This window comes from Psammomys obesus, unplaced genomic scaffold (assembly GCF_907164565.1).
Source record: "Psammomys obesus unplaced genomic scaffold, mPsaObe1.curated_primary_1811, whole genome shotgun sequence".
Classification (NCBI taxonomy): domain Eukaryota; kingdom Metazoa; phylum Chordata; class Mammalia; order Rodentia; family Muridae; genus Psammomys; species Psammomys obesus.
In genome coordinates this window covers 6,506,468-6,531,431 of record NW_026590062.1, presented here as the reverse complement: position 1 = coordinate 6,531,431, position 24,964 = coordinate 6,506,468, and the positions used below count along the sequence as shown (strand labels likewise).

Below are 24,964 nucleotides of genomic sequence, written 5' to 3'. Positions count from 1 at the left end.
AACTTGATTTGTGGACCAGGCTGGCCTCGAACTCATGGAGATCCGCCTGCCTCTGCCTCCTAGCACCGCACACCTGGCTCTGTATAAAATATTTCACCTTATTGTTTATTTACATATTTAGTGGGGTTAGGTAGAGGTCAGAGAACTACTTTGGGGAGTGAATTCATTTTTTCCAGAGACTAAACTTAGATCATCAGGCTTAGCAACAAGAACCTTTACCCATTTAGCTACCTTGCCAGCGCCATTTTCTATAATATTTTAAATAATCTCATGCGGGAAACAAAGTTCATGTATGCTGAAGCATCAGGCTTGTGGTACTCGTTGACACTTAAATGTTTTACATTTTGTTTTTTAGGGAATGGAACATCCAACCTAGGACGAAGTCTCAGGTTCTAGACTAAACGTGAGCCAGCTATCTTCCCTAGGCTTTAAGAAATTGCCCCTACTCCTCAGAGATGCCCTCCAGGAAGGCTGACTACATAGATCTGGAAGGAGGGCAAGCTTACCCTGGAGCTCCTGGAGTCCATTCCCCATGAGGTTTAAGTTCCCATTGACCAGAGCAGTTACTCTGTGGATGTGTCCATGCTTGCTTATTTCTTTCGGCATCTCCTCTCTCTCACTTGTCTCCTGCTCCACCTCTTCGGCAACATCTTCCTTGTCCCCTTCCTCCTCCACTTCCTCCTCCTCTTCTGAATCCACCAAAACCATGACATCACCCATGTCCTGTCCCCTAATTTCCAAAGGAGAAAAAATAATCAGGAAGTCTTTCCAGAGGTTCTGAGTTCAGTTCCCAGCAATCACATGGTGGCTTACAACCATCTATACTGGGATCTGATGCCCCCTTCTGGCATGCAGGTGTACATGCAGCTAGAGCACCCATACACATAAAATAAACAAATCTTTAAAAAAAAAAAAAAAACCATGGAAAATTCTTCATGTAGTCAGCATGGCTTAGCCCTGACGGTGAGAGTATAACCTCAGACAAGATGTAGGCACAGATGGTGAGAGATGGTAGCCATGTCTTTTGTAGGATATTTGTTTATATACTGTCCCTCTCCTGTTGTCACAAGCATCAGGCACAGTTAATACTACATACATTCCCAACATGGAATGCATTCTGGGCTGCATTCTGGGCTGGAGGCTCCAGCTCAGTGAACAGAGTGCTTGCCTAGTGAATCTGCATGGCAGAGTATGGCTGTAATTCCAGCACTTGGCAAGTGGATGCAGGAGGATCAGAAGTTCAAAAACATCTTTGGCTACCACAGGGAGTTTGGGGCCAGCCCAGAATACCGAAGAACCTGTCTTTAAACTAACTAACTAACTAACTAACTAACTAACTAACTAACTAACTAACTAACTAACTAACTAAATAGTAAAAATAAACAAAGCCAGGTTCTTTGCTAAAATGACCTTATTTCTGGAGATCCCTACTGATCCTCAGGTAAGGTCTTCTCTCCCTCCAATTACACATGGGCTCTGTGCCCAGCATCTTGCCATAGAGCTGCTCTTGGCCTACCATTGCTCTAGCCTGCCCTGCCCCGCCCAGCCATGCACTTTTGGCTTTTTTTTTTAAATTTATTTATTATGTATATAGCATTCTGCCTGCTTGTGGCCCATGTTCCAGAAAACAGCATCAGATCTAATTAGAGATGGTTGTGAGCCATCATTAGTTGCTGGGAATTGAACTCAGGACCTCTGGAAGAACAGCCAGTGCTTTTAACCTCTGAGTCATTCTCCAGCCCCAGCCATGTTCTTCTTGAGAAGGGAATGGTGTGTTTCCAGCTGACAGAGGGCCCGGGAGCACTATATCCACAATTCACCCTCCTCCCACCCTTCTGTGAAATGGATGGAGGGAGGAAGGCTCAGAAGATCAGGAAGACCCTATACAAAAGACATGGGAACAGCAGTACATCCCACAAGGCCACATTGCTGTTTCCTGTTAATATTAAGCCTGAGAATGACAAATCTGCCTGGACAATGGCCTGTAACAACAGAGTGGCAAAGGGAACAGTTTCCCATGAAAGATGGTTTTAGAACATTGAGATCTCACTGTGAGGAATGAGAGAAAAAGGAACTATTTGTCCACAGATCATAAAGAAGAATTCTGTCTCCTGCCCAGGAACACCTTGGGAAATTAAAATATACAAATTCCATTTGTTTACTTTTCCCTTACTGAATTTTCCTGGGAGGGTGGGGACTTCTGGGCACGCTTAGACTTGTCTTCCAAAGCATTCTGTTTGTCTATGACTTGGTCTTCCTTTTAGCTCTTTTTAGAAAATGAAATAGAAGCAAATGCCCGAGTGACCTGGCTCATGTGTACACATGGCCCACAGGTTTCATCATGCCCAACCTGCAGATTCCCATTGTCAAGGGCACAGGACTCTGGAATCTATCAGACCATAGTCAGAGGACAGACCCTACCCTCTGCTTCCTGGATGCACTTGCGGAAACCACGTCACTGGTTCTCCACCTTCTCATCCATAAGACAGACAAGCCACCCCTACCCCAGTATGTCATCAAAGATGATGGTTTTCCCACAATGCCTCAGGAAGCTCCTAGCCCAGGGTCCCAAGGCTGGTCCCACTGGAGTTATTGTTCTTATGGAAGAAATGAAACCAACAGTGCCAAGAAATGATGGGAAAAGGCTTTGGAGCAGAATCCCAAGAACACTCACCTGAAAGTGCTCCCTGCTGAAGAGAAAAAAGAAAACAAAAATAAGTACCAGGCCCATCGTTTCGGTCTCAGAGTTTTCAACCAAACCAAACTATGGCTGCGGAGATGGGATGACTCATTAGCATGAGGGCCTGAGATGAAAGTCAAATGCCTAAAAAGCCAGACATGGTATTATATATCCCCGGCCTTAGTGGGGAGAGACAGGTAGAGCCCAGGAGTTTGCTGGCCAGCCAACCTAGCCAAAGCGTTGAGCATTCAGCACAGAGACCCTTTTCAAGCAGGGAGAGAAAGCAAAAAGAAACCACCCAAGGTCCTGGCTCTGGCCTCTGTATGGGTACATACGGGCACATACACCCACATACCCTTGTACATACAGTCATACAGTATATAAACACAGAGACAAAAATAATAAAAGTATAATTAAAGATTAAAAAAAAACTAACAATGACAAAGATGAGCAACTAAGAAGCATTCAAAATGCTTGGGGATGCTACCTAGGTGCCTCATTATTACACATATTGGTCCAAGGAAGCATTCATAGAATGGGGCATTACTTGGGACTGAAGCTACAGACAATTGCGAGCCACCATTTGGATGCTGGGAATCATGCATCCAAACCCTAGCTCCCTGGGGAAGCAGCCAGTGCTTTTAAATGCTTTGCCATCTTTCCAGCCCCAGAGCCCAAAAGAGAAGCAGGGGAACTCAAGGGGTTCCTACCTTTCCAGCAGAACACGGGGCTGTAATACAGCGTAAGCCCTGAAACAATGGCCAGTCCCAGCAGGAGGAGGCTCACCACAGTGCCCACGATGCCCCCAATGTTCAGAGGTTCTGTAACAAGACCATACCATGAACCCTTTCACCTGGTCACAGAAAAACCTCCCCTCTTCAGCCCAAATCCACTGCTTGTCTCATCTTGGGTTTCATGTCCTTATAACCTCTCCAAAAACAACCCCAGGCAGAGAGAATCTGGGGAGTCAAATGAACCATGTAACATCAATGAACACTACATAGTTATGGGGCTCTGTGTGGACCACACACATGTGGAAGTTAGTACCACAGTAAACAGGCTGATCAACGGACCAGAACAGGGATTTTGTTTGTTTGCTTGTTTTGCCTTTAGAGAAAGGCTTTCTTTGTGTAGCCCTAGCTGTCCTGAAACTAGCTCTATAAACCAGACTGGCCCAGAACTCACAGAGCTCCACCCATCTCTGCCTCCCAAGGGCTCGGATTAAAGTGTCATACCACTACTCAGCTAGGACAGATGGAGCTGGGTCAAACCTAGGCAAGGTGGGAGGTGAAGAAGGCAGGCAAGAAACTTGCAATCATACACCACCCACAAAAATCAAGTCTGAATTAAATCCTTAACCAAGGGGGGAGGACGTTAAAAAGTCAGAAGAAATTGCAGAAGAAAGCCAGGCATGGTAGTAGACACTTGTAGTTCCAAGCACTCCAGCAAGGACGACTATACAGTCAAAACACCAACCAGCTCTGAACTACACTGAAAACGCTGTGTGGTGTAAAATACCCCAAACTTAATTCTCATTATTACATCTCTGTGTGTGTGTGTGCACGCTCACACTTATGCATGCACATCACAGCATGTGACTCAGAGAATGACTTGAGGCAGTCAGACCTCTCCTTCCACTGCATGGATCCTGGAGCACAAACTCAGGTGGTCAGACTTGGAAACTACTCAGGGAGCCATCCTGCCAGCCCGCAATTTAACTGTCTGTGTCAAAACACGTGCATTCACTGCCTTGGTAGGCCAATTTGCCTTCTTATTTAAAGGATGTTAAAGGTATATGTATACCCCAGAGAGTTTTCCTTAAAAAACTGCTTCATGATTTATCATCAGTAAATGTTTGATTCGTGTACCTATTTTTTTTTTTTTTTTATACATCTTCACACCCGGGGCCCTGGAAAACTTTTTGGGCAAAAAGAGAGTGAGAAATGTTTAAAAAGCAGCTCTGATATAAAGGAACTGTCCCTATCTTGCTCTCTTCTTTGCTCTCATTCCTCCCTCCCTCTCTTCTGTCCATCCATTTGTCCGTTTGTCTGTCCATTCTTGTTTTTACATGGGGTCTGTAGCCCAGGCTGGCCTCAAGCTCCCATTCTCCCACCTCTACCTCCTGAGTGCTAGGACTGCGGGTGGGTGCCACCAGGCCCAGTTTATGAGGGAGGGAGATGGAACCCAGACATAAAAACTGTTAAGATTAAAATTGTAAATAGTGATTTCTAGAAGTTACCCTGTCTCCCATAGGGAGCTCCACATACATTCTAAGTGGGCTAGAAGAGAAGTGTTCACTTTCCTGTTACAGTCACTAATTCCATTATAGCTGTGTGAGTGTGCACACAGAGGCAGCGCAGGTATGCGTGTGTTCTAGCACATATCCTTTGATGAGTAAAAGGGGTAGCTTGTTGTGTCCTACACCACTGTGTCAGTGATTCCAGGATTGAACACTAATTTTTTCAGGTACCTTCAAGCCACAGGCAAGGAGATGCCATCTTTATTAGCCCATGCCCCGCCCCATGAAGAGTCCCCCAAGACCACCCCCTCAATGGTGCCGGGTGTTCTCAGTCTCTTAACCTTTGGGGCCACTCTCAGCACCTACCTTTCACACTCAGCCAGATGTCTACTGCCTTCACCCCCACGGGGTTCTCAGCCCGGCAGAAGTAAAAGCCTCCATCCGAGTCCTGAGAGCAGTTGTAGATGGTCAGGGAGGAGCTCTGGCCAAGCTGGGTAATGACATAGCGGCTGCCAGGCTGGATGGTCACCTCTGGCTGAGTGAGGTTCCTCAGCCACTGGATCCTGGCCGGGGGGTTGGCTCCTGTCACTTGGCAGGTAAGGGTCACGTTGCCCCCCAAGAAGCATGTTTTCATGGGCTGAGACGAAAGCAAGGGGCTCGCTGGTGATCACAAGAGGGTAAACAGAGGCAAGTGTTTCAGGAGTCATGGCAAAACAATTAATGCTCCCAATTCCCACAGCCACACCTCCTTGGTCTTTCAGAATAAAGCCTAAAATCTACCAAGTACTTGGTACACACAGGAGCCATATGCAAATGAGCTCAACTCACTCTCCAAAGAACCCTGCGATTATTCCCATTTTGTAGAGAAGGAAACCGAGGCAATAAAGAAAGCCGAGTGACTTGCTCACTCACACAGTCAAAGAGGAGACGTGGCTAAGACCCAGGGTGAGCCACTGTCCCACTTTTCCTAGGACTGAGAAGGCTGCTGGCTTCCATGAAGGCCAGGAGGCTTTCCATGTACCAGCAGTACAGTTCTGGGTGAGACCACATAGGCTGATGACCATGGACCCTGCAACCCTGAGCCAGACCAGACTCTGTCACCCACTACCTAATACAGCTACGTCACAGAAGTACACGGGGTTCAGTGAGTAAAGTGGCTTGCTGCCACGCCTGAGGTCCCAAGTTTCATCTCTGCGATACAGAAGAGAGACGTTATACCAGGAAGTTATCCTCTGACCTCTCTGCTTGCACTATGACACGTGGACACACACACACACACACACATACACACACGCGCGCAAACACACAGACATAAAGCAATACAAGTACACCGACCACATTAAATGCTGACACACAGGTCAATAAGGAGGATCAAGTTAACAGGGTTGGCTGTTTCTTCTCCTTGATGCGGCCAACTGCCACAAGGCGCGTGGGTCCTCTATGAGCTTGAAGGCACTCTTAATTGCTAAGCCATCTCTCCAGCCCCTCTTTTTCTCTTTCTTGGTTTTGCCTTCTGTCTTGTTTTGGTTTGTCTGAGACAGGGTCTCACTATGTAGCCCTGGCTGGCCTGGCCTGGAGCTAACCATGTAGATCAGCCTGGCTGGAAACTCACAGATACCATCTGCTTCTGCTGGGATTAAAGGGGTGCACTACCATGCCCCTCCTCACATCCTTTTAGTGTCTTCCTTCCACTGTTCTATTACCCGCTGACTCTGATCTCCCACCTCCCTTTTATAAGAACCCACTGGACCACACAGGGACCATAAGATAATCCACAATGAAACGTACTTGGGCTCTAAGGACCAGAACAAAGCTTCTGCAGGTGGAACACTGCTCTACTACTAGCCCTGGATGACGAACAAAGGCCTCCTGCTGCATGCCTGTTTCCTGTCAACAATCCTTGCAGGAGGGAAGAGGGAAGATGAAAAGCTCAGGTAAGTTACAGAGTCACTCGCTCTCTGTAGCCCATGTTCCTGTGAGCAACCCCCTTCTTCCCACAAGAACCCCCAGTAAGCTCAGTGGACTCGACGGATCTTTGGTCTGGTGGCCCTAGCTGGGGATGGATATTGTTTTGGTCTCTGAAAGGTGTTCTCTCCACAGAACACCATGGAGTCACCTGTCCAAGAACTTCTCTCTAACACATACTCTTCCAGGAAGGGCTAGGACAAAGGCTCCCAACCTTCCCAAGGCTGCGACCCTTTAATACAATTTCTCAAGTTGTAGTGTTAGCAAATAGGCAGCCTGCTTCTGGGTTGCCTAGCAACCTATGATGTCATCACGTGCCTGCAGTGAGGCAGTGAGGCACCAGATATAAAGGACCAACCCATTACTTCGGGCTCCCTACCTGCTTCAAGTTTCTCTCCTGAGGTTCCCCCCTACCCATGCCATTTCCCTCTCCTCCTATGCTCTCTCCCATTGTCTCTCTCCATCTATCTATCTCTGTCTCTTTCTCTCTCTCCCCTCATGGCCCTAACTCAGGTCCTAACTCCTCTCTCTTTTCCTTCTCCCAAATAAATCTCTTCATATCCAGATCTAATTGAGTACATGGCATTTTAAAAATATAACAGTGAGGCCCCAACCATAAAATTATTTTTGTTGTTACTTCATAACTCTCCTTTTGTTACTGTTATGAATCATAATGTAAATATATGATATGCAGGACATCTGACCTATGACCCCCAAATGGGTCTCAACCCACCGGTTGGGAACCGCTGGGCTGGGATGTCCGTCACCTTGAAGCATTTTTGAGGTCCATGCTGTGACAGTCTGAGGTCCTGCCTGGTAGAAACTAATGAAACTAATCTCTTGGCTGTGGTCCCAAAGGAGTAGCTAGGATGTCACACACAGCACCCTGGAAAGAGAGGGAAAGAAGGGAAAAGGAGGAGGAAAGGGGCCATGGGGTTGGAAGAGCCTCCAAGTTTGCTGTCAAGGTTAGGTCAACAAAAGAGACCGGCCTCTGCCTCCCAAGTGTTGGGATTAAAGGCATGCTTGGCAAACTCAGGAAAGACATCTTTCCTCCCTCTCCGTGGGGAACCCAGATCTCCTTCCGGGTCACAAAGCCAACATCAGTGGCAGGTCTCAACAGTATGCTAATATTCTGGGACACTCAAACCAGAGTTTCAGAAATGGCCCCCTTTTCCTTAAATAAGCCTTCCTGGTGACTTTTCCCCAGTCCCCAAACAAAGGTCATGCTTCTGACTAGATTTGACACTAGTCAGCAGAGCACAGTCATTCTTCAAAATGTCACCCACGGAGCTGAAGACATGGCTGAGAGGGATGAAGAGCTGTGCTGGCTAACAGTCTGTGAACTCTGACACAAGCTAGGGTCATGGGAAAGAAAGGAGACTCTATTTAGAAAATGCCTCCATAACATGGAGCTGTATGCTATGCAGGCCTGTAATTTTCTTAGTGATTGATGGGGGAGGGCCCAGCCCATTGTGGGTGGGGCCATCCCTGGGCTGGTGGTCCTGGGTTCTATAAAAAAGCAGGCTGAGCAAGCCATGAGGAGCAAGCAATTAAGCAGCACCCCTCCAAGGCCTCTGCATCAGCTCCTGCCCTTCTTGAGTTCCTACCCTGACTTCCTTCCATAATCAACAATGATGTAGAAGCATAAGCCAGATAAACCTTTTTGCTTTGGTCACAGTGTTTCATCACAGCAACAGAAACCCAAACTAAGACAAGGGCATTGACATTCTCCCACAGGACCTGGATTCCACTCCCCGCACCCACATGGCAAGTTACAAACATCTCTAACTCCTGTTCCAGGGGATCCGATGCCCTCTTCCAGCTTCCAAGGGCACCAGGCACACACGTGGCGCACAGACATACATTCAGGTAAAACAGCCACATATACAAAATTTCACGCACACTTGACCGGCACAGTACCTATTCACTCAAGGAGCTTATCTGAGAGGATGCAGCCGGGAAGGATAGGAAGAAAGACTGCAGAAGATGGGAGTTTCACGAAGATCAGGAAGTGAGAATGGATGTGGGGGCCGTCACATGATGGTCTGCCGAGGGTGGCCCTTTACCAGAGGTTCTTCAACAAATGGACTTGCAGGCCACTCTGAGATGTCTAAAGCGGAGAATGGTAGCTCTTTGTCTCTGGTACCGCTATGCAGGAGGCTGAGACAGGAAACTCAGAACCACGGGAGTAATCTAGCAAGATCCCCTTCTGCAGAGGTGCAGTGGGGGCTGGGTATAGAATCCATGGCCTCGCTCAAGCTGAGCGAGTAATGCACTGCCTTCTGCCCTAGTTTCCTTTTTATCTCTCGAGAGGCAGGGCCTTAGGGTTGGAGGTCAGCAGGAGAACACCCTAGTATGTGTGAGATCTACCGTCTCCAAAAACAACAAAGGAGCCTGATAATTCTCCCCCACTGCCCTTGAGAGTGTGCTACAGTTAGTGACTCTTTACTAAGAGATGCAGTGTTCCAGAAAGCAGACCAAGTGCCTCCCAAGGCCAGCGCCTACAAAGGGTCACCTCTGCTTGGCTCGGCCTCTCTTCCATCACTGGCTCTCTGAAAAGTGGGTCACCACACTAGGAGGACACTCTGATAGCCCCAAGGAGGGTGGTCCCACAGGGGTAGGAGACAGCCCACCAGGCATGTGACCGAGCACCTGGGAAGTATATCTTTTTAAGTTGTTTTTTTTTTTTTTTTTTTTTTTTTTAAGATAGGGTTTCTTTATATAGCTATGTCTGTTCTGGATCTCGCTCTGTAGACCAGGCTGGCCTCAAACTCACAGAGGTCCACCTGCCTCTGCCTCCCAAGTGCTGGGATTAAAGGCACAGGCCAACACTGATCAGCTGGAAAGTCTATCTTTTTCATAATTTCTGCACCCTGACTTCCAAGTCTTCTGCCTGGACCTCCCCCCCCCCCCCCAACACATACTTCACACTCTTGAGACACACAATTGTACCCTACCAGAAATCCTCAGGCAACAAATGTTTAAGCCACCAAGTTCTGGGGTAGAGGGAATCTTCTATGACATAATAAGAAAGACCAACAGAGGCATCCTATCCGCCTTGCTCACTGGGCTGGGCTGAGTGACTAAAAGGCAAGGGCACAGGCACACAGACACAGTCCGTGCTTTGCTATGATGAAGAAGCTAAGCCAGGCATCTTTAAACTTCCAAGGCAATAGCCGTGAGGCACAAGAAGTGAGAGGGATTTTGGGCACTCCAACACTGAGTTTCTCTCCTAGGACTACCATCAAACGATTCTTTGAGAAGAAAGGAAGGCAGGTGAACCCCAACCTCGGGACAAAGAAAGGCAGACTCACAGATCTGTACCACGCAGCTGGCTCCCGACTCTGGTCCCACTATGTGGCTCCCAACGCATTTGAACTTCTTGCCCTCTGACAGCTGTGACGGGCTCAGCATCTGCTGCCTGGAATTCCCCATGATCATTCCTCTGGGTTCTTCAGTCCACAGGAAGGTCGGGTCAGGGTATCCCCCATCCCAATTACAGGTGAGTTCCAGGGTGGCCGATTCTAAAGAAGACACCTCCACTGAGCACTGAGGCGCTGATGAAGGGGGCCCTACAGTAGAGCAGAGAGCGTGGTTCATCTCAGACTGAGTCAGACAGCAGGGTGTGCGTGTGTGCGTGTGTGTGCGTGTGTGTGCGTGTGTGTGTGTGTGTGTTACAGTGCCAGGGTCTGAGAGAGCCATTAAGGCCAGCTGGTCTACCTTCAGAAAGCACCTATAAGGTTGGGGGGGTAACTTAAACAGTACACTGCTTGCCTACTATGCACAAGGCCATGGGTTTGGTCCCCAGCACCCCACAAAATGGTTACAGTGGTACTCATTTGTAATACTAACATCTGGGAGGCAGAGGCAGGAGGATTAGAAGCTCAGGGTCATCCTGGGCTACTTATCTAGTTCAAGGCTTTTCCTGGGATACACAGACACTGTCAGAGAGGGGGAGGAAGAGAAGGAGAAAAGCAGCAGAGCTGTCAATGGCTCAGTGGGTGAAAAGGAGTCACCTTGCAAGCCTTACCACCCAAATCAATGCCTGGAGCCCACAGTGGAAGCCGAGAACCAACTCCCAAAAGTTAGCCTTTGACCTCTACACATGTGCCATGCCACAGGCCCACCTGCACATCATACAAGTACAAAATCAATTTTTAAAAACTCCGAGGCCCAGCAGTGTTAGCACACACGTTTAATCCCAGCACTCGGAAGGCAAAGGCAGGTGGATCTATGGGTTCAAGGCCAGCCTGGCCTACAGAGATAAAACCAGGTCTTAAGAAAACAAAACAACAAAAAGGAATTAACTAGGGCCAAAAGGCATCTGAGATAAGAATGCAGGGAAAACAGTCACATGGCTGGAGAGATGGCTCAGTGGGTAAGAACACTGGCTGCTCTTGCAGAGGACCAGGGTTCTATTCCAGCACCCACATGGAAGCTCAAAACCATTAGTTACTCCAGTTTCAGGGGATCTAGCGCCCTCTTCTGGCCTTCCTGGCCAGCAGGCCCACACAATGCAATTACATACATGGAAGCAAGCTAAAAGAAAGGGAGTTAGGAGAGATGGCTGGAGAGATGCCTCAGAGGTTACCAGCGTTAGCTGTTCTTCCAAAGGTCCTGAGTTCAATTCCCAGCAACCACATGGTGGCTCAAAACCATCTATACTGAGACCTGGTGCCCACTTCTTCATGCAGAATGTATAAATAATGATTAAATAAATCTTAAAAATAATTTTAAAAAATTCTTTAAAAAAGAAGAAAAAGAAAAAGGAAGGGAGTCAGTAGATGGAGGGGCTTGTGACATGGCTCAGCAGGTAACAATGCTTGTGGCTAAGCCTGAGTTCAAACCCTGGAACCCACATGGCACAAGAAGAGCACAGACTCCTTCAGGTTGTCCTCTCACCTCGACATGGCACACATGTGCCCTCACAGATACATACACAAAATAAATAGAGGTGAAAAAATTAAAAGAAATATTCAGAATAGGTAAATGCAGGGATCAGGCTCCTTGGAGCTGAGGAGCAGAGGGCAGAGTGGTTGCCCCAGGGGGTTGAGGAGCAGGGGCAGAGGCCAATGAAGCTGAAGCTTCCTAGGGGTGAGGCATTTACTCAGGTCTGTGACATCCCCAGCCTGAAAGTGCTGTTAGGTGGTAGAACCCTTAAGAAATGGGCGCTTAGTGAGAGGTTTTGGGTCATTGTGGGTCAAACGGGAGTGTGGGACCTTGGACACTTCCTCTTCCTGTCTCTCCCTCTCTCCTGTACCCAGCTGTAAAGTAAACTGGTCCCTTTCCCACGTGTGCCGGTCATGACATGCCGTGTAGACACAGGCCCAAAACAACAACGCCAGTCAGTCACAGGCTGGAACATTTACAACTGTAAGGCAAAAGGAGCCTCTTCTCTTCATAAGCTGACCGTGTCAGGTCATTTATATTAGAGTACCCAAAAAGCTGCCTGACACAGATGAGTTGTGGTTTTTTTTGGGTGGTGAGTGCACGTGTGTGTGTGTGTGTGTGTGTGTGTGTGTGTGTGTGCACACGAGCGTGCACAAGTGTGTGCAGTTGCATGTGGAGGTCAGAGGTCAACCATGGATGTTTCTCAGGGGTCTTCCACCTTATTTTTTGAGACGGGGTCTCTCACTAGCCTGAACTCGCCCAGTAAGCTAGGCCGGCCAGCCAGTGGGTCCCGGTGATCTCCGTCTTTGCCTCCACAGCATGGGGATTACAGGCACAGGCGGCCATGCCCTGCTCTTTTCATGGGTGCTGGGGACTGAATTCAGTTTCTCATGCTCATAGGGTAAACACTTTACCAACAGCTGTCTTTCCACCCCAAACCCCAGCCTATTTCTTTTTTTGTTTTTGAGACAGTCACTTCACAGCAAAAAAACAGGCCCGAGACTCTGATGGTCCTCCTGCCTCAGCTTTCAGAGTGCTAGGACTACAGGGATGAGCCACCACGCCCAGTGGTGTATATTTTGAAATGTTCGTACTTTCCCCCTATTAAAAATAAACGTGTGGCGCTCTGGATTAGCCTCCCTCTATGGCTCAGAGGAGTCTGCTCCATTCGAGAGCACGCTTTCAGGCCTGACAGTCCAGGCATGCGCATGCACGTGGAGGGAGGCAATGAAGCGCGTTAAGAGTCTGTGCGTGGACACGCGATGGAGTATCACACAGCCCCGATAAGAAACGAAGCACTAAAGCACACTCCAGAGCTGCAGTGCAGAGGAAACGGAGGCAGAAGGAGGCAGGGCTAAAGCTGAAAGGGAAGCCGCACAGACACGGTTGGAGGATGGGCGTGCTGCTTACGCACAGTAGACCAGGAGCTCGGTGGTCACCTTTCGCTGCCTCCCGCTCAGCACGTTGGTGGCCGAGCAGGTGTAGTTGCCTTGAAGGTTCTGTGACATCAGCAGCAGTGCGAAGCTGTTGGCGGACAGGTTCCTGCCGAAGGACTCGGGCTTGCTGTGGGCCTGGAGCCACCACTCCACCTCGGGTGGGGGCCATGCGGAGCTGCGGCAGCCGAAGTCCACCTGGGAGCCCTTGGCTGCGTACAGGGTGCCGTTGGGGAGGGTACCGGTGGCCGAGATGTTAATGTCAACGCGGGTGGGACCACCTGGGAATGAGAGGCAGGTGAGGACGGGTGGGAATCGCCATGGCCGGAGTTTCAGCACCTTGACAGCTCTAATGGAACCCAACAAGGACGGTCTACGGATGTTCACTGTGAGACAAGGCCCTGCAAGTGTGTGAGCATTTCCCGCTTAGCGGAGTATTTCCTTCAAGGCCTTTCCTTTTTTTTTTTTTTTTTTTCTGACAGGCTCTCACGTAGCCCAGGCTAGCCTCAAACTATATAGCTAGGGTTGCCCCTGAGCTTCCCATCGCCCTTCCTCCGCCTCCCAGGTGCTGCGGTCACAGACGTGTGGGCTGTTCCTGGTTTATGTGGCGCTGTGCAGGGCTTCACGGTGCTCTGTGAAGACCTGAGGGACACCCGCAGCTGGACCTAGAGGCCTTCCAGCCCTCCTGCTTCCACTTCCCAAGCGCTGCCGTACTATGGGCACGATCAGAGTTAGGGTCCTAGGACCCATGCCCGGTAGCTTACAACTGCCTCCAAGTCCAGCTTTAGAGGACCTACAGTCTCCTTTGGGCACCTACACGCACGCACACACGCACGCACACGCATGCACGAACTAGCAAGTTCACACACACGCCCACAGAGCAAAAATTCCAGGACAGCCAGGGCTGCATAGTGAGACCCGGTCTTAAGAAAACAAAAACAAAAGCCAGGGGCTAGTGACATGGCTCAGCTCAGCAGTTAAGAGCACTGGCTGCTCTTCCAAAAAACCTCAGCTATCTTCGCATCCACATGGTGGCTGACAACTGTCTGTAACTGTAATTCCAGAGGATCTGGTGGCCTGACCTCCACGTGGGCAAACACCCGTACACATAAAATAATTTAAAAATAAATGTATAAAACCAAAAAGGAATAAGACAAACAAAAACAGGAAGCCAGCCTGCCAAGGGGCTAGAGCCCTGGCTCAACAGTTATGTGCACTGGCCCATCTTGCAGCCCAGCCAGGTTCCATTACCCACATGGCAGCTCATAACCATCTTTACCTCCAGTTCCTGGGATCCGATGCCCCTTTGTGGCCTCCACGGGCATCGGGCACACACAGAATGCACAGACATACATGCAAGCAGAACACCCCAACACGTGAAATGCCGTGACAAGGAGGAAGGGGGTGGGCACAGAAAAAGAAGTAACACTCTGGGTCTCAGACTGATCTCCCATCAAGGCCCCAGAAGAAGCTAAATGCCGATGCCAGGGAGTGTTCACCATGCTGAACACTGTTACCGTGGCTCAGCAGGCCTCAGCCTAACACAACTGTGTAGTTACAGACCTGCCACTTGCCTCAGAGAATTCTCATCGGGTGTGGGCAGGCCAGAGCGTGCTGAAAGCTCCGGGTGTTTCTTCTCCAGGGTGCTGGCCTGGGGCCCTTTCCCTCCGTGCAGCTGCTTTCTTTCTAAGCACTGGACACACTGAGCTCCTGCCAGTTGTCTAGAGGAGCCGTCAACCTGAGGCTGCTCTTGCTACCTGGCCCCCAACTCCACTCTCCCACTGCACATCATGGTGACAGGAAATGATCACTTACTCATTCTTGTTTAGCCTCAGTTTCCTCCTCTATGAAATGAGGGTGATGACAGTATCCTCCCAACAGGGCCAATGAGCCCACCAAATGAGTTTATACCATAGAGCCTGGCATGCTGGAAGCACCCTACAAACGGCTGGACCTCAACTTAGTCCACCTTGGGTGTCTTTTTAGCTTTTTTATTTTTTATTCTTCAGTGCTAGGAATGAAATGGAGGGCCTCATACATCTGCGTACGAAGCATCCTATCAATGAGTTACACCTACACCCCAAACAGCCCTGAATTTTCTTGACCCCCAAAATACCCTGTGCTATTGCATCCAAGAGCTAAGTTCCCCTCAGTAAAAAGCCGCTGGAGAAGCAGCTCAGGGGTACAGTGTGAGCTTAGTGGGTGCAAGAGTCTGGGTTCAGTAGTGAGTACCACAAATCAGAAGGGGCAGAAGGATGAAGAGGAGGAGGGAAAGGAAAGGAGGGAGAGAAGGAAGAGGAGGAGGAGAGGAGGGAGAGAAGGAAGAGGAGGAGGAGGGACAGGAGAGGAGGGAGTGTAGGATGCAGAGGAGGAAGGAGAGGAGAACAAAGAGGAGAGGAGAGGAGGGAGAGGAGGTGGAAGAGGAAAAAGAGGAAAAGGAGGAGGGAAGAGGAGATGGAGGAAGGAAAGGAGGAGGGAGAGGAGAGGAGGTAGATGAGAGAAGAGGAAGAAAAGGAGGAGGGAAAGGAGGTAGAAGAGAAGCATGAAAAGAGGGAGATCTTTTATCCCAGTGCTTGAGAGGCAGAGCCAGGTGGATCTCTGAATTCAAGATCAGTTTACTTTAACATAAGAGTATGTATGGCCATACAAGGCTACAGAAAGAATATATGTAAGTCAGCCAGGGCAACATAGGGAGAGGCTGCTCAAAAATAAGTGTATATATATATATGGAGGGAGAGAAACGAAACTTGTCTATATAATTACTTTGCCAATTGAAAGACAGCGGGTACTCCCAATGGCCGCTCACATTAGCGTGATCTTGTGTGCCATTTCTCCCCAGACGGCTCTCTTTAGAACAGGAAGGTCAGAGCTTCAGCAAAGGAATCCATCTACGGCTGTGGAGTTCAGTCCAGAAATAGGTCAGTGGGAAAAAAAAAAAAATCACTTATGGGACACAAAGATTTTTCCTATGCAGCCCTTCAGCGAAACTGCCTTCTTTCCCTAGGCCCTCACTACATAGCCCAGGCTAGCCTCAAACTTAAGGTCCCCCAGCCTCAGCCTCCCAAGTGCTGGGATGACAGGTGTGCTTTTACACACTCGGCCAGGACAACATCTTTGTCAGGTGGCTCACTGAAAACCATTTTGCCTACCTCCCGTAAGGGTCTGGGGAGACTTAGATGGTGACGGGGGCGGGGGTGCCTGAATGCCCCATTCACCACTGCTGGCTAGTCGGTCAGGTATGTGGCTCAACAGGTCCTAGGGCGTGCCTTCTGCTGGCACCCCTCCAACTAAACAGGGTTCAGTCAGAGTACTGAGGGACTGGCGGCCGACGCCTGGGCTGGCAAAGGTCATGTGACTCAGGTCATATACCTCTAGTCTCCCAGGTCCTGGTGCCCTGGCCTGGAGAGCTTGAACCTCCAAAAGGCAGCTCTACAAAGGGCTTTTGGGCCACACAGTCAACAAGAAGTGGAGTTTGCTGCTCAGAGTCACTGGAAAGGAGCCACTCAGGAGGATCATAAAGCAAAAAATCGGGTGGGAGACAGCTCAGCAGGAAAAGGCCCAAGTCTTGTAGACCTGACAACCGGTGTCTGATTCCCAGAGTCCATGTAAAAGCCAGATGTGGTGGTATTCCTGTAAGGTGGGGAGCAAAGACTGGGGGGGGGGGGCCCTGCTGGGAAGCGAAAGGGGCGGCTGGACAAACAAGAGAGACCCGACAAGGGGCAGGGAGAACAAACCTCCAAGAGCTGTCTTCCGGCCTCTGACAGGCCTGCACTCACTCTCCCCATACAAATAAAGAAATTAATTTTAGAGGGCAGGCAAGATGGCTCAGCAGGGAAAGGGGCTTCCCAGCAAGCCTGACAACCCGAGTTTGATAAGCTCAGAGTGGAAGGAGGGAACTGACTCTCGCATGAGCTCCACAGACGCATGTGAGCTCATGTGCACACATACAGATTGAGGGGGAAAAATACACACACACACACACACACACACACACACACAGAGAGAAAAAGTCAGAACTGGAGAGACAGCTCACACACTAAAGGCATTTGCTGCTCTTGCAGAGGACCCCGGGTCTGTTCCCGGCATTCGGCTGCAGAAGGCTCACCAATGCCTGTAAGTCCAGCTCTGCAGACCAGAAGCCCTCTCTGGTATCCACAGCCAGCCATGTATTTGTGGCAGACACACATACACATGAATAAAAACCAATCTTTTGTCCTTTGATGCGAGGTCTCACCTGGCAAGGCAAGGCAGGCACCGACCCCAACCCTTGTGCAGCCCTGGCTAACTCAGAGCTCACTACACAGACCAGGCTGGCCTCAAACTCGGCCGTCTTCCCGCCTCTGCCTCTCAAGTGCCGTGATTAAACGTGCATGCCACCAAACCAGATTAAAATATCATTTTAAAAGAAATTAAAAAAAAAATCAAAGTGAGACTCTATTGAGCCTGAGTGGTGCTTTGCTCCAAGGTCATAGCTCATCCTAAACCGTGGGCTGAACCTGAGTTATATAAAGCCTGTCTTCTTGCTCCTCCCATTCCCCCCCCCCCCCCCCCAGGGTTCTCACTTGACCCAGGAAGTGCCACAGGCAGAGAATCCCCCATTCAGTATGCTCGGTTCCACAGATTTCAGATTTTAGAATGTGCACATCAGTTTCTCCAGCTGAGAGAGAGGCTTTGGGTTGAACCAGGGCCTGGCGAGGCTGGGCAGGTCCACTAATGAGCTGCTCCCACCAACCCCTACACCATGCTTTTGCTGTTGTTGCTTGTGTTAGTTTTCTCGTGTAGCCCAGGCTAGCCCCCAACTAACATTGTAGCCAAGGAACTTCTGATCTTCCTCCTGCTTCTACCTCCCAGGTGCCGGGGCTAGGACCTGTGACACCACACCCACGCCCCTTCAACACCACTTTCACAGGTGTGTCAACCAGTTCCCTGGTACAAAGTCTTAAATCCAGAGCCCAGTCTCTCCCCCTTTAGCCTCTTCTAAGCACTCAGGCTTGCCTCAGACCCAAGTGAATTAAACCTTGAGAAGGAACACCCTGACTTCTGATAAGGCCAATCATCTCCCCCTCCATGTGCTCATTGCTCTGTCTCTCCAGGAACCTGCATTCTGAAGCTGTGGCAGCACTTACCAAGGGGCCGGGAGCTCCCTGAGGCAGCTACACGGGATCCCAGCATGCCCTAGCCTCCAGCCCCAGTTGACAGCCAAGGGGCTTTGGCAGTCTTTACAAGCTTGCTTCCTCATTGCCTTCCTGTCAATCGGTCCAGTGTCCCTGCAGCAACTGCTTGTGGAAAACTAGACCTAGGTTGAGCCTTGCCCAGCATGTCATGAAATCTGACTGGGGTTTTCACGGGCTGGTCTTTGGAGTCCTCACTTGGCCCCAATATAAAGCCCAGGAAACCCAGGGCTACACAGCGAAACCCTGTCCAAAATAAAAGGAGACTGTGGAAAAAACACCAAGGTTGCTGAACTAGTTAACACCCGAGCCACCCCTCACTGTGGGCAAGCACTCAGCTGGCCCATCCCATTCTACTCCCATGTGGAGCCAGAAGGGGATGGGGACCAAGATGAAAGCAACAGCTTCGACAGCGCTGGAAGATGGCACAGAGGGCTTCTGGACCCTTTGGGACAAAGTAATAAAGCCCTATCCTATCTTGATGCGGCCCCAGCCTATCCTGCCTTTATTTGTTTGCTTTTACTCTGCATGTATGGTTTCCCTTCCGTGTGTGTATGTGCACCACACGCGTGCCTAGTGCGGTTATCACGTCACCTGGAACCAGAGTTACTAATGGTTATTAGCTACCAAAGAGGTGCTTGAAACCAAACCAGAGTCCCTTACAAGAGCAGCCAGTGCTCTGAACTGCCAACTTATCTCTCCAGTCCCATTATTAATTTTGCTAAAGACAGGGTCTTGCTGAGCAGTGATCACACACATGCCTTTAATCCCAGCACTTGGGATTAAAGGCAGAGGTAGGTGGATCTCTGAATTCGAGGCCAGCCTGGTCTACAAAAGGAGTCCAGGACATCCAGGGCTACACAGAGAAATCCTGTCTCAAAAAACAAGCAAAAACCAAAACACACTCACTCACTCACTCACACACACATGCATAAACATACACCGAAAGACAGGGTCTCAGTGTTGAAAACACGGTTCAGTGATTAAGAGCATGGGCTGCTCTTTCAGAGGACCCAGGTTCAATTCCCAGCACCCACATGTCAGCTCACAAATGTGTTAACTCCAGTTCCAAAGGACCTTCACCCAAACATACATGCACACAAAACATTAATGCACATAAAATAAATCTTTTTTAAAAAAAACCTTTAGAAAGAAAATGACATGGTCTCATGTAGCCCAGGCTGGCCATGAACTCCCTAGCCAAGGAAGTCCTTGAATGTCTACTCCTATCCTCCACTTTCTACGTGCTGGGATGACCAGCTTTACTGTGGTTCTGGGGATGAGCCCAGGGCTTCACGCATGTAGGATAAGCACTGTGAATACTGAGCACATCCCCAGGCCCCACTGCATGCTTACCTGACACACAGCACTATGAACACTTTGGGTGGAAGTGACAGATGACACCCCACTCTGGTCTCTCCACAGAGACACACCACAGATGGTCTCTCCTACCCTGGCCCTACAGAAAAGCTGACTCCCACGGGTATAGGCGGTATGGTAACAGAAGCCCCCGAGCCTGGACACAGCTGGACACACGCCTCTCTGGCATGCCTCTCTGTCTTGAATAACCAAGGTCACTCATAAGCCTGGGACAGCTGGGGATTTTTCCTCCCTGGTTCCCAAGGCCATGTTAGAACATTTGCCAACTTTTCTCCTTAGAAGAAAAGAGAGACACGTGACCAGGTTATCAACCATTTAAGTGAAATGATAAAGAAAAGCCAGGGCCTGACTCTCACTGAGTCCCATTCAAACACCCAGATGGAAACTCAGAGAGGTGATGGACACCTGTGACTCAGGCCCTGAGAAGGCAGAGGCAGGAGGATTGCCTTGAGGGATTTTGTTGCTGTACTTTGCTTTTCTGAAACAGGGTCTCAAGGAGCATAGGCTGGCCTCAGATTTGCTATGTAGCCAAGGACAACCCTGAAAAACTAAGTTCACTTCTCCTTTCATTCCCTACCACCTATCTACCTCTCCTCCTTCCTTGCCCCCATTTTGGATGAAAGATCAAAATCCATGGTCTTGACCTGCTGGGTAGGCGTGCTACTCCTAAGTTATGGCCAGTGGGGGCTACTTACCAAGACTTTGTCTCATGAAAGAGCTGGTTAGGCAGGAGCCCTTGCGTTTAATCCCAACACCCAGGAGACAGGCACAGGCAATATCTATGAATCCAAGGCCAATCTGATCTACACAGAAAGACTCTGTCTATCTCAACCATGACCTTCTACTGATAGAGAAAGACAGAGAGAGAGAGAGAGAGAGAGAGAGAGAGAGGCCGAAGCAGGGCAGGGTGTCACATGCCTGTGATTACAGCATTTGGGGAGGCAGAGGCAGGCAGATCTTTATGAGTTCAAGGCCAGCTTGATCTACAAAGTGAGTCCAGGATAGTCAAGGCTATAGAGAGAAACCTGTCCAAAGAGAAAGAGAGAGGGAGAGAGAGGGACGAAGGGAGGGGGAGGGGGAATGAAAGAACAAGAGAGGAATAGAGGAGGAACAGACCAGGATGTACCCTGATTGCCAGGATTTGGGGCTGCATTTTTTTCCCATGGGACCAGTCACCTGCCTAAGCAGCAGACCCCAGGCGCATGGCCAAGGTCACGGCTCCTGTGCCAGTTTTATCTTATCAGTGCACATGATGCAGTAAAATTCTCCCATGACCCTGAACTTCACAGATGATAACACCAAAAGCTGAGGAAACAGCAGCTAACAGGGCCCAGCCCAGAGCCCAGGTGTGCAGCCCTCGGAGGACTTTCTGTCCACAAGAGGCAGCACCAGACCGCCCAGGACCACAGTGCTATCAAACTCCCTGAACAAAATGAGGCCAGGTCCCCATCCGAGGGATGGGCTCCAGATGGTCACTGAGGCGCAAGCAGGGAGGGTCTGTAGCCCAGGACCTTCTGGGAGGGAAGAAGAAGTAAGAAGATCCCAGAAGGTTCTGTTGCCACAGATGAGCAACAGGGCACCCACCTCTGGTTCTCTTACAGAAACTGTACCAACCACAGGCCCACACTTTCCTCCCGGGTGTGTGCCTACTCGGGGGACAAAAGACAACCTTGGCTGCAGTTCCTCAGATACAAGCCAGCTTTTCTCTTTGTTCTTTTTGAGTCATGGGTTCTCTGTGGCCCAGGCCAGCCTCCAACTTGCCCAGACTGAAATCATCTGCCACTACAGCCCTCGCTCCTGTCAGAGCCCTCTTTCCCCACACCCATCCCCACCAGCCCCACTTACTGGCCACCCGCAGCCACACAGGGAACCAGCGGGTCTCGTTCAGATCCTCCTGGCAGGTGTAACTGCCGTCATCCTCCAGACTCAGCGACTCAATGTGCAGGGCACCTGCGTCCTCCAGGGAGAAACGAGGCGAGGCTGCCGGGAGGCTGGAGTTAGAGGAGAGCAGGAAGATGGGCTGGGAGTCATTCCGGTACCAGGTCACTGGGCCCCTGGATCCTGACACGTTGCCACAGCGCAGAGTGACGTCTTCATGGATTTCGCCGATGACCACGGCCCCTGGTTCTGTAAAGGGAAGGCCAGGCTGTTAGCACATTTTTTTTGGTTGATGGGCAATAACCCTTTGGGAACAGTAGGGTTTTCTTTTCTAACAGCAGGGGGGGGGGTGCGTGGAAGGGTCTCATGGAGCCCAAATGGCCCTGAACTCACTTCCCAGCACATGCTGCCACTGAACTGTCTCCACTTCCCGAATGCTGGCAGGCATCACAAGCTCTGCCACCACGCCCAGCTTATCCAGGGCTGGGCACTGAACCCAGAGTGTGCAAAAGGGCTCTAACAGTAGGCTAAATCCCCAGCTATCTTACAAACATTTTAAGTAGCGGTGATATGGTTTGAATCTGAAATGCAACCCCTCCCCCCGTTTTCTGGCGCCAGCTGGTGGCACTGTTTAGAAAGGTCAGGAACCAATTGAGGGTGGGGCTTTCCTGGAGGAAGTGGGACACTGGCTCTGATGTGTACATGTCCACACCTGTACAGTGCTTCTGGATGGACACACTGAGAGGGGACAGCCTCAGACTGGCTCTGCCACCCCTTCTCTGCCATGATGGAACTGTAAGCCAAAACAACCCCTTCCAGTCCTTTAAGTCAATGTGTCACATATATGTATATATTTTTTATCATAGCAAGAGAAATGAAACACACGAGACATGGGAAGCGCCATGTCATCAGACGGAACCCTTTTTATCTGTTGTCCACGAGGACAGGCCCAGCTCTGACTGCAGGGCAATGAACCCTTTGCGGGGTAGAGGAAGGGCAGAGGGTCTAGCTGCAAGTGCTCTAGATCAACCTTTGGGCAGACCGTCCTGACATGTGACAGCCCAGGCATGATCAGCAGAGCTGCCTATCCAATCACCCCAAGCAGCGTTGAGCAAATAAGCATTATGCTCTCCACGTGGCCATCTGTTAGGCCACAATCACACATCATTAGGCTGTAGTTTTGTTGCCTAGACATCCAGATGGGGTGGGGGGGGTCAGATCTTGGCCTCCGGCTCCTTCCCCCCGGAATTAATCACTCTAGGCTGCCCCCTGCAGGCAAGGTTTGATAACAAGTGCTGTGCATACACTGGGAGGCCCTGGGGATCTGCTGACAAGAGAGGGGCAGGGAGAGGGGGAGAGGGGGAGAGGGGGAGAGGGAGGGAGAGTGAGTGCCATCCAGTTTACCGGCTAGTGGGAAAACAGACACAAAACTGGCATGAAGGGCAGAGGTGAGGAGCAGGGAGACGGGAAGAGCGTCCAAGCTTTTCAGAGCGGGGCCTGATAGACAAGTAGGCATGAGATTGGTTCAGAAGGAGCCAGAATCCCAGGCAGAGGGAACAGCTAATTCAAAGGCCCAGACCAGAGCCAGCTGTGGTGATATCCCAACACTCAAAGGTAGTGGCAGGAAGATCAGGAGTTGGAGGCCAATATGGGCTACATACTGAGACCCCGACCTAAGAAAACAGTGTGTGTGTGTGTGTGTGTGTGTGTGTGTGTGTGTCTCCAATGAATGCTCATTAGTCAGTAGGTAACAAAAAACAAATGCAGTCTACTTTTTTTTTCCTGAGAAGTACAACATTCCAGAACTTTCTACAATCAACAACCAATTCTAGAGAGGCCACGGGGACAAAGATTTGGGCAGAACCTGCTGGACTGATAAAAATATCTTGCAGATAATTAACAGGGGTAGTTGCTATGAGCCCTATCACAGCACACAAACAGAGGTCAGATGACAACTTTCAGAAGTAGGGTCTCTCTTTCCACCATGCAGGGGACGGAGGGTGGTCTCCAGGGATGGAATTCATGTCATCCAGGTCTACAGCAAGCTCCTCTGCCCACTGGGCCGTATCACTGGCCTAACAGAGTGGCTTGTACTTGGTTTTGTCTTATAATTCATTATGACAGGGTCTGAAGCAGTGAAGGCTGGTCTTGAACTCACTGCACAGCTGAGGATAACCATGAAATCCAGATCCTCCTGTATCCACGTCCCCAGTGGTGAGATGATGGGCGTTGCTACCACACTTGGTTTCATGGGGTTCTGGACACAGGGTTTCAGTCACACTAAGTAAGCCCTCTACCAACTGAACTATATCCCCAGGCCAAGGGTAGATTTTATGGTATGCAGATTATATCTCAATAAAATCATTACAAGAAAGAAAAGATACTGCTACCTGCCTTTTGGCGACCTTACCATGGAGTGTCTGAGCCGGGTCTGCTGGTCGATCCTGTGATCAGAAAAGGCTCCTTTCAAAAGACTGAAGTTGGGTGAGGCCCCAAGAAGTCCTAAGTCTACGCTGATCCTAGTTACACTACTCCCCGAAGGCCTTAAAGCCAGAAACAACAGGGGGAATAAGCCAGGCTATTATCTGTAAAGGTTGAGAAGCCACTACCGCTAACCAGCCTCTCTCAAACAGCACAGAACACTTAAGAGTGATAATTTAAAAGGCCACCACAGCTGAGTCTGGGGCCACAGGCCTGTAAGCCCAGGACTTGGAAGGCTGAGGCAGGAAGATCAAGTTCAAAGCCAGCCTGAGCTTCGTTAGTAAGCCCTGACCCAATGAAGAGGATGGGAGGAATCGGGATGGGGAATGGAGGTGAGGAACGATCATTTTCAAATTATTAGGCTACCAGCCCACTTCTCACATGGCAACCTCCACCAAGAAAAATATGTACTGTAGAGCTACAGCTGCACAGAGCGTCCCTCAGACTAACAGCTGCCCCTTTCTAGCCCTCTGCAAAGGAATACTAGACTGCCAGCCTAGATGGCTTTACCCTTTAAACCTGGGCTGTCTTCTCCAGGGAAGACAATGGCCTGGCCAGTCTCCTCCTGGCTCTGTCCACTCTGCTGCTTCTAACTCCTGAGGCCGAATATGGCCCTAGATCATCTAGTCAATGATGCAGCTGAACAGTCATCAATTGGTGATGTCTGCCATGGACAAGAACAGGGTGGCCCCGAAGACACATCAACTACACATACAAGCCGATTCTACACACTCTCATTTCACTGTTGCCACTTCCGGCTCCCCATGTGTCTCTACAGATGTGGGACAGTCATACTCTTGAGGGCACTGGGTCAGTCGGCTTTACTTGGATCACAGACACAGGAAAA

The 24,964-nt window shown here is 49.9% G+C and overlaps 1 protein-coding gene across 1 annotated transcript in view; it reads right to left on the bottom strand.

Annotated features, from left to right (window-relative positions):
* Window positions 1-24,964, bottom strand: part of Vsig10 (V-set and immunoglobulin domain containing 10) — a 31,727-nt gene that overhangs the window by 3,354 nt on the left and 3,409 nt on the right. Inside the window, exons 2-8 of the mRNA XM_055606079.1 lie at window positions 21,604-21,885; window positions 13,189-13,488; window positions 10,199-10,456; window positions 5,286-5,579; window positions 3,391-3,501; window positions 2,675-2,690; window positions 507-730 (exon numbers count right to left, since the gene is read on the bottom strand). Coding sequence (XP_055462054.1) covers window positions 507-730; window positions 2,675-2,690; window positions 3,391-3,501; window positions 5,286-5,579; window positions 10,199-10,456; window positions 13,189-13,488; window positions 21,604-21,885 — 1,485 coding nt within the window. The remainder of the gene's footprint in view (window positions 1-506; window positions 731-2,674; window positions 2,691-3,390; window positions 3,502-5,285; window positions 5,580-10,198; window positions 10,457-13,188; window positions 13,489-21,603; window positions 21,886-24,964) is intronic.